The following is a 9,950-nucleotide window of genomic DNA, read 5'->3' on the forward strand; positions in this document are numbered from 1 at the left end:
ATCAAAGAGTACTCATAACTTAATCTGATGTATACAGAAATGTCTTGTACAAATTATGACCTTTCTAGTTTCCTTGTGATGATCTATTGTAAAGCAAATTTTATCTACATGTATTTTAAATAACATCACCAGAAAAATAAAAAGTTTATCAAATGAAAACATGTTTCAATTAGACCATGCTTCTCTAAAATCATGCTCAATTTATACAGTAGTCAAGTTCGTACTCCTTTTTATTTCTTTTCTTTTTTTTTTTTTTTAAACAAGGATTCAAAACCAGTGATTGTAAACTCATTGAAGAGGCTGTAGTTTATTCTGGCTCTTTTTTGATTGTTAGTACTTTTTCCAGCAGTCCGTGCACTTCTCCATTCATACCATGTTGATGAGAGGTCTTACTCCCCATATGGCTGTTGTAAGGGCTTCTTAGGTTACTAAAAGGAGTTTCAAGCTCTGCATCAGATGTCAACTCCTCTTTGATTGTAACATGAGTTGAACTACCAGTAAATGAAGGTTCATTCCAGGTGTCTTTGTCATGTGGCTCTTGGCTACTAACAGAGGTGCCACCTTTCTGTAACATGTAGTACAAGATTGGATTGGTTTTGGTCAGTCTTGGAGAGTCTTTTTCATAATCACTCTTGTCCACACCTGTGATCACCCATCTGATGGGCCCTTTTTCACTGGGCATGGGACACACACTCAACTGGTCAGACTCAAGTCTAGATACTGTACTCCCAAAATGTTCAGGGAAGGGGGAACTGGCAGGACTTTTTACTACTACAGGATACTGAAATGTTCTATGATCTACACAATTGTTCTGTTGCACAGGGCTTCCCATTAGTGCATTTACTGAAGAAATGCTAAATTCAGGTTTATTAATTGTGGCACTGGTTTTGTTTCCTTTTTTCTTGCCCTCTGTTAGTATGTTATTCCTATGTTGTGACAAATCTCTCTCACAGTTTTCTGAGAGAAGCAGCTGTTTCAACACATTAAAGCCTTTAGTATCTCTAGACCAACTTCTATATTCACTTTCGTTATTTGAACCATGACTCACAGGATATTTAAATTCAGCATCATTTCTGCCAAATTTCAGTTCTTGCTGATTAAGCAAAGGCCCATACAATGCCTCTGTAGGAGAGGTGTGATGGTTTGCAGCATCAGACATACTACTTTTCATCTTTTTTAATGGACTTTCCAAAGGCTCAGCATGAAGCTTCCTCTTCTTCGGTACTGTGCAAAGACTCTTTGATTCAAGGTGTGTCACCTCATTGTTTCGGTGACTCCTGTCCAGCTCATCTGCAGGGTAACCATCTTGATTCTGTCTCAGCAACCTACTTAACAGACCGTTTTTGGAAAAAGAGAAATCTTGAGGTGAAAGAGGCTCAGATTTCACCTCCTCAGATGCTGGAGAAGCAGCTGTGTTTCTCTGCAGTGAATGAACAAATCCTTGATATTTGTTACCCTTGCACTCTCTTACTTGTTGTGCACTTGAATTATAAGGAACATTTGATTCATCAGATGGTTCAGTTTTTATTTTCACCGTCAATATTTGCTCATTTAAAGCCTTATCTGTCTGTTCTTGAGAACTTTCATCTCTTAAAAGCATCCTCTCTTTCTTTTCACTTTTACCTTTATTGGGAGTTCCCAGAAGCAGCTGAAGGACAGTGCGCCTTTCAAGGAGATTTTCTATTTCTGAACCTGGAAGTCCTTGTTCAGCTGGTGCAGGCTGACAACTGAATATTTTGTTATTTTCTTCTTGCGTACTCAATTTATTCGTAAGCAGAGGGCTGTTCAATCTATCAATCAAGCCTACAGGTTTATCTGTGTTCCCTCCTACCAGCTGTTTGCTAGCTCTTTGTTCTTCATTTGACATGGAAGTCTGCATGCCGCACTGAGCGAGGTTCTGCAACAGCTTGCTTGCACTAAAAGCTGAAGAGTTTTGGGGACTATCGTTTCTGCTCAGCTTGGCTCCTTGAATTTCTTTGCTTTTAGAAAGGTCTATCAAATGTTTAGATGCAGGATTCATCAGCCTGTCTGGCTGGATGCTACAAACATACGGTGGTGAGCTACGCTTGATGGCTGATGACTGGTGTGAGAGATTTATAGGAGAGTCTGCTTTTGTAGAAGCCAGCAAAGGTGGAGTGCTTAGCGGAGTCATTCGATTTGCACTGGGACTGTCAGTAACAGGAGTCCTTTTACCAGTCTGTACAGTAAATTTTGCCACATCAGCTGCACTGTGTGGTCCCTGAGGGTCATTACTCTTGTCTACCTTATCTTCACTCTTATGTCCAAGTAACAGTTGAAGTAATGTTACTTTCTGATGAGGATTCAACTTAGAAGCTTTTGGAGTGTCTTTGTCTTCCTTGTTCTCTGGACAAGAAACTTTTGGATCCCAGTTATGAAGCAAGGACTGAGTCAGGTTACCCAGGGATGCAAGTGGACCTGCATCTGGTTTATCTGTCCTTTGTTTAAAGGATAGGTCTATAGGAAGGCAGTTAGAATGGGAACTTTCATCATCACTGCTGTCATCTGTGAAACTGGGATTGTTGTCTGAATACTCATCAATAGTTGTCGGTGTGCTACTGTCTTCAAAAATGCTGGCTCTCTCGCTCTGTTCATGGCCCTTTACATGTTTGGTGGTATTCTGGCTTTTCAGTAGATGCAAGAGCAAACTGTTGCTGGGAGAGGTTTTCAGGTTACTCCTTTCCAAAGTACTTTTGTATCCCACATTTTTGGGAGGCGAATGCATGATTCCCACTGAATTCTGAAATGGTGCCATATTGCTTTTACTAGATGCTGTTTTGGTTGATGATCCTGTCTGACCATTGAGATGGCTTGTCATTCCTTTTGCTAAACTGAATTGGCCAGTATCTTTCTGAGTGCTTTCTTGTAACCTGGCCATTGCTGCAAGTCTCTCACTTGCTATTTGATTTGCATTTTGTGCTTTTAAAGCATGTTCCCTGGAGTACTGCTGCAAGTGAGCTTCACTGGAAAGGAGTAAAGCTAGCTGGCTGCATGCTACGCTGGGCTTTGGTGAAGCAGCAGGACTGGATCGTTTCTCTACCATGCTTGCAACAGCTTGTAATCTTGCAGCACATGACAGTGGCTCATTTATCACTTTAGGACCACTCTGCACCACATGAGGAGATTCTATAAACCTCTCTTTGGGCACGTTCTTTGTTATATCAGGTAGGCTGTTGTCCAGCTTCTGATCTTTAGCTTTGCTCTTCTTCAGTAGAGTCTTCAGGTGACTGGATGCAACACCATAGCACCTTAAATCTTTCTCCACTTGTAAAGAATCATGGCTAAGGGAATACCCTTGCTCCTTAAGGCTCTGCCTAATCTGCTGTGACAGAGCAACACTCTGCAGCCGAGAGCTGAATGACTGAAGCAAAGAGGCAAGTAATGTGCTATCCTGTTTGCCTTTAGGCACATTTTCAACCACACCGGCTAACAAAGCTTCCTTTTTTCCACCTAAATCCACTATGGAATCAGACAACCTCCTCCTCTTTGCTGCATTCCAGTCTTCAGAAGACTGCAACAGCCTTGCTTTTTTGAGATGCAGCATGCCAGATCCCTGATATGTATTTGTGTTAAGAGCTGGACCATTACTTTGACAGCTAGGAAATATATTTCCAGAAATCTTAAAGTTTTGATCTTCTCCACTATGCCCAGTAGACTTTTTGTCAACTGCAGTACCTGAGCCTCCTGCTGCTTGATGCATTAGTAATCCCTCTAGGTAAGTTAGAACAACAGAATCCTGGTGCATCTCAGAGCCAAGCTCTTCTCCATGAGTCATGTTCAATAAAAGTTTCCAAAAGGGCTCTGGTTCTATTCACTTCAAAGACTAGTTTTGTTGTAGTTGAATTGAGATGTGGAGTTAAGAAATAACAGGTAGATGTCTATGGAATTTTCTCATAAACTTTCAGAAACAATATAAAAATGTCATATTCCAAGCAGTCTTCTTCTGGGATAAACTGTTTGATAAGCCAGGTTTCCGATCAACCTGCTAATATCTAGAGTATTTATGAAAGATGTCTAGGAGAAGCATTCAAAACATGGTTCCACAGTAATAGAGTTCCATTAAGTATTTGCCACCTTCCTTCTCCAGGAAACCAGCTTGGTTTTCATCTTTTTCCATCTCCAAACACACAGAATGCCTACATGAAAAAAACAAAACAAAACAAGTGGTCAAGAACAAAAAGATTTAGAATAAGATCTAATTGCCTAAGACTTTTTTTTTTTTAAAAAAAACACATTGTCTGAGACAAAGATTCAGGATATCTAAGCAATAACCACATTCCAAAAGACATTAGAAGTCAAAGTACATGGTAACTAATACAAAGAACTTTGCAAAAACCCTTCTGAGAGAGAAAATGTCACACAAATTAATCTTAACTATAAGCACAACTGCTACAACTATTCCTTGAATTTCTCTATCCTACAGCTAAAATAAGGAATAGCAAGCATGAAAAGAACATCTTAAACAGTCTAAATACTGTTTTAAGAAAATTACTTTTGATTTTATTTCACAGTTGCATCAACATTTCTTATTATATAAATATGCAGGACATGCAGACTATCACTCTTTTAGACTTAATGGAAGAAGTCACACCTCAAATCAGTATTTAGGTTCACGTTGAATCTGTTTTCAAATAACAAGTAGCATCATAGACAATGTCTTTATTGTTTGGCAGGTAGATATTGCTAAAAGTAGAAGCCAAGTTGCCAGTGCTGCCCAAAACTATCTAGTAATGCAAAATCTAGTATGATAGCACAACCAGGATGAAAACTGTTGTTCTCACAACTCCCAACTACCGCAACTCAGTGGAACAGTCATGTAATACGAGTGATGGAAAAAGGTGCTCATGTTCCTGATAGAATCTAAATCCTCCATTCACTGGATGCTTTTTACCTGTACATTCTTTTAATGTGTTAATTATATAATAGTAGAAGAAACAGGTCTTCCAAGAAGTCTTGTTATTTTTAAGGAGAGCAGAGTACATCTACTCAATACTTCACTGGATGAGGCAGCATGCTATAAAAAGCTGTTTTAAAAAGCACAACAATGGCACTTATACTAGATACATCTCTTCTGTTTGAGTCACGGTCAACGACAGCATGAACAATTCATGCAGTCAACACAGTTCAATACTGAGATCATTACACCACACATGCCTGGTCTTTCACTCATTTAGTTCTTAACTGGCACAAATATTCAACCTGAGCAAAGCTAAGTGTCTTTCCACATATCTAACTCTGCAATTTGCTTTCACACGCTGAAAGTCCACTGAAAACTTGTACTTACAAGTTTAAAAGGGATGTACACAGATGAAATCCCTGCCTCCTTAAAGTAAATAAATATACTATGATTGATTTCCCAGAGGCAGTTTTTTTTATTCAAAAGCTACAGGCAACTAGAAGTCAGAAAAATATCAGATCTGAAAAAAAAAGTAAAGAAAGAGATGAAAAATGAAGTAGCTGTAATGTTAATAGACTGTATATCCCCCTCTGCAAGTACTCCCTTATTAGATTTTAAGTCATTTAGAAAAACTCTAAAAACTGATCTCACACAAAAAAAAAGTCTGCAATGCATTCTACTGTAAATTTGTATACCCATGTATCTTAATATCAAATGAAAAGTTGGTAGTTATTGCTGGGAGTCTCAGTACTTCTCCCAGAAATGCACTTCTGTGTTAACCAGCATGTACATAATTACCCACAGAAGACAGCATTCATTCAAATACGTAACTACAACTTGAATGTGGATTCATCCAATTCAAAGTTACCTGTCATTTAATTGTTCCTTCAAAAACCTGTGTGGGTGTCAAGAAGGAGGGACCAGTCCCTTTTCAGTCATGTACTGTGATAAGAAAAGGGGAAATGGATGCAAACTGGAACACAGAAAGTTCCACCTATACGAAAGGAAAAACTTTATTGTAAGGTTTACAGAGCACTGGAACAGGCTGCTCAGAGGGTTTGTGGAGTCTCCTCTGGAGACTTTCAAGACCTGTCTGTATGCATTTCTTTGTGACCTACCCCAGATTCTCTGGTGGTCCTGCTTTGGTAGGGAGGTTGGACTTGATCTCCAGAGGTCCCTTCCAACCCCTAACATCCCATGATTCTGATCTCTGGGTGGGCTTCTGCAGTTTCAACACAAAATAGACTAAAAACGGAAAGAGTCAATCTTTGTAAAATAACAAAGTTTCCAATGAGTATATCAAGTATCCAGCAGCTGCAATATTGATAAAGTAAACTTATTTCCTCAAACATTTGGGAATGCACTTTATCTGAAAAGTGCAGTTTTCCAACTTTGAAAAGCAAACTGTTTATCTGCAGCCACATTTTCGTATTTCAAAATAGAATTAAGCTGACAGCATGCTGTTCTTACAATGGAATGAGTAGCACTTGATACACTGTATTTTGTGTCCAAGACAATAAAACTGTGAGGGTTTTTTAAAGTATTTCTTTCTATCTATTTCTTCTATTAAAGCAAGCCTTGCAGGTCAGCTTTAAAATAATGTCCCAAACAAATGGACCATTAAGCCAATATTCAGTAAACCTTTACTCATTACAGCTCTAAGTAACTAAAAAAAGACTATGCATTTATGCATATCCCTTGGATACTCGAAATGCCTGTTACAGGAGATGACACTTGTAGCCAATATTGTTTACATACAAGAACTTTAAGAAGTGTTTCGTTACCTTTTTTCTTTTCTTTTTCCTTTTTTTTTTTTTAATTACTCAGTGCTAAGGAAATACTGATCATTTTACAGAAACCGAGTTGACGGAAAGAGCCTTCCTTAAAGAGCACGACATTTGAAGACCACTTAATAACATTGTAAGGAATGGGACATCAGTGATCCTCTTAAAGAGCCCATTCTGATCTAGTGCTGCAACAGATATTGCAGCATCATAAAAACCTTACATGACCTAACATACAATACACAAATGTGATTAAATTCTGTAGAGAACTTAAATTACATTGTAAAAAAGCTTCTAAATCTACACCTTATTTGTGATGGAAAATCAGGTAGTAAATTTCAGGGTTTGAAGACAATCTCGTAACTTAAGCATTTTCAATGAGTTCTGTACTTTGTACACTTTTCTTCCACTACCTGAAGCGTGGTCATGTGGAAACTGAACCAGCTTTGGAAATCAATATTTAGCTAGACACTAAGGCAACCATTCAACAACATTTAAAAACATATGGACCATACCTGAGAATTTCCACAGACTCACTGAAATGTTAATGTTTTTTCTCACTATTAAATACTATTCTAGAAATTATCACAACAGAGAAAAGAAAAAAGACAAATATTAAAAAAATAAAGAAGGAAGAAAAAGGAGAACCCCTAAAGGAATACATTTTGTATTTCCAAGTAGGAGCTGAAGTAACCTTATTGCAATGAGCCTCTAACATTAACCTCTAATATCCATTCATCTCTATATGTAAACATTTCATTAAACTATTGTGATAAAATTGAGACATTTAAGGTGATGTGCTTTCCTGACAACGTAACTACTGTACATGCACTGGTTTTTGTTGTTTCCACTATCTTCTTCCACATCTCTGTACCGTCACAAATAAATACGTTTGTTTTGCAGGGACTATTTTCAGAACCTCCACAAACACACAGTGATCACAGCTCATTAAGCCAAGTTTACCACGACAGAACTAAAACAGCCACAGAATTTGCAGCAGAATGCTGCGACCTGGGGAGACCCTCCCCACATGGAGCATACCATGGAAAATCAGTCCTACAGCCTTTTAAAATGTACCTAAGGAGAAACTCAGGTCAAGGATAGGCAAGATGGAAGACTATTAAAATGTACACTGAACTGCATCCATCCAGAATATTAATTCTATTTTTGAAGTTGCTGGACTTCATCTTCACTTGCAAACTGCAGATACACTTTGCTGTTACAAAGATTTTAAAATAATGGTAATAATATAACTTTAAGATCCTTTGCTTTTCATAAATTATTACTGCTGCAAAAGATAATGAAATTTGAAAACACACCTTCTAATAGGTTAAACCACAATGCCAATGTGGTGAGCCAATGGCTTTTTACTCCTGAATATATATTTTTTGAAGAATTCTTTGAATTATTGAATGCCTCAGCTGTAAAACCTAATTGGTGACTAAACAAACAGCAGTCTGTGAGTTAACCTGTTATTCAGCTGCTGCCATTTAGGAAATGAAGACTTCACAATTTAAACTAGAAGAGTGACATCCATAAGACATTTTCTAATATTCCAGACTAGTATTTCTAGATGAATTCCTTTCCTAAACAGAATAGAGAACCACAGTAAATCAAGAACACTACACTAGTTTTATCCAAGTAGGAGGATTATGTAATCTAGTTGAGATAGCTCATGAACACCCAAATATTATAAAGGTGTCTTATTCTGCAGTTTTAATTCAAGATTTTATACTAGGAATGGCTAGCAGATCACCCACATGAACACTTACTAAAAGAGATATTATCCAATCTCGTGAACATTGTTAGAATGATTAACAGAGGTTCAGATGCATACACATATACACAAATAAAACATTTTTATTAACTGCATTTCATGGTTCTTTAACGTCTATGAATTCCTATAGCAATTTTATATTCCATGTTCAAGTTGAGTCAAAACAATTTTGTAGAGCTGAAATCAAAATGGTCTGTGAAATTAAAATCATTAGTTATTTAATACATTCAGCGTTCTAATGGTTAAAGAATACTGCAAGAGCCAGAAGAAGTCTCTCACTAGCTCACTGCTTTCCCATTCTCATATTCCCAGATGTTGAGGCGACAACCCACCACATCAACCAATGGCTCAGCCAGTTATTTTAATTATTACAGATTTGAGGAATGCAGTGCAGTGATTACAGTGGCAGCCTACCATCCAGGGGTCCAATTACTCTCTGTGCTGCAGACAGACTGTCTGACTTCTGGTTTTACTTTTCTGTACCCTGTTTTCCCAGATGGAACAATACATGCAAACTTCAGAAAGATAATTGAAGATAAATATATTAAAGGAACAGCACTAAGTAAGTACCTAAACCACAGAATTTTAAATAATTCCCCACCCTTACAGCTGCCTGCAGTGAAATGCTGCAGAGCACAATGAAATTAAAGTCTCCAGAAAAATTCCTAGATGCACTGGAAATTGCAGCAGAAACTTGCAGTGAACTCAAGATGAGTGTGGAAAATGAGAGTAGCTGATCCAGAATTATTTTGCTATTAAGATCCATTTGTACTTCTTCGGTTTTAGCAGGCAGGAAGGATGTATTCAGAGTAGTGGTACAAACATATCAGTTGACTTTTTTGTTAAGGTTGTAAGGAGAGAAACAGGCATGACTCAACAACCCACAGTACCAAATCCACAGAGCTGCACAAACATGGAGGTACTTCAACAGCACTTCAGGATGCACTTTAATAAGAGAATAAGTATTTAAGTGCTTTGCTAAATCCCTGCTTTATGTCAGAAATCTACTGAGATGAATGGAGCAGCTGAGACCTCTTCAGTGTTCATCAGTATGTCAAGACATTTTGAAGGCTCCTTTTGTCAATGTATTGTAGAAAAAGATTTAAAAATACCCAACAATGATGAGATGGTGGAGCAAAATTCAGCAATAAATGGGTGAATTCTTCCATTGCTGCACTCCAAAGAACTTGGGAATCAACAAGCCTTTTTAAAATAAATTAATTAAAAAAAAAAAAAAAAAAAAAATCAAGCTCCTCTCCTACAGGCTCACTTTGAGCATGCAAATCCAGGCTTCTTCCCAGGAGCATGGTGTGTTATCCGCCCCTTCGCCAGGCCCATTCCATGATTCCAAGAGACATCTTAAACATAGGAAGGTTAGCCTAGCACACTGAAACAGCTGGGTCAGGAGAGGGCACAGAGGGAAATGCCTTGTAGCAGCAATCAGAGACCCAGGATTTCTGAAGGGGCTCCCATG

General features: G+C 38.0%; 1 protein-coding gene across 1 annotated transcript; it reads right to left on the reverse strand.

Annotated features, from left to right (window-relative positions):
• Positions 1 to 307: 307 nt before the first annotated feature.
• Positions 308 to 3,793, reverse strand: NRIP1 (nuclear receptor interacting protein 1). The gene has a single exon (XM_009996488.1). The coding sequence runs from the start codon at positions 3,791 to 3,793 to the stop codon at positions 308 to 310; it is 3,486 nt and encodes a 1,161-aa protein (XP_009994790.1).
• Positions 3,794 to 9,950: the final 6,157 nt, after the last annotated feature.

The sequence above is a fragment of the Chaetura pelagica genome, unplaced genomic scaffold (genome assembly GCF_000747805.2).
Source record: "Chaetura pelagica isolate M959 unplaced genomic scaffold, ChaPel_1.0 scaffold82, whole genome shotgun sequence".
Taxonomy (NCBI): Eukaryota; Metazoa; Chordata; class Aves; order Apodiformes; family Apodidae; genus Chaetura; species Chaetura pelagica.

Excerpts from the sequence above, each read along its gene's own strand:
- NRIP1 (XM_009996488.1), bottom strand. The coding sequence starts at position 3,793 with ATGACTCATGGAGAAGAGCTTGGCTCTGAGATGCACCAGGATTCTGTT.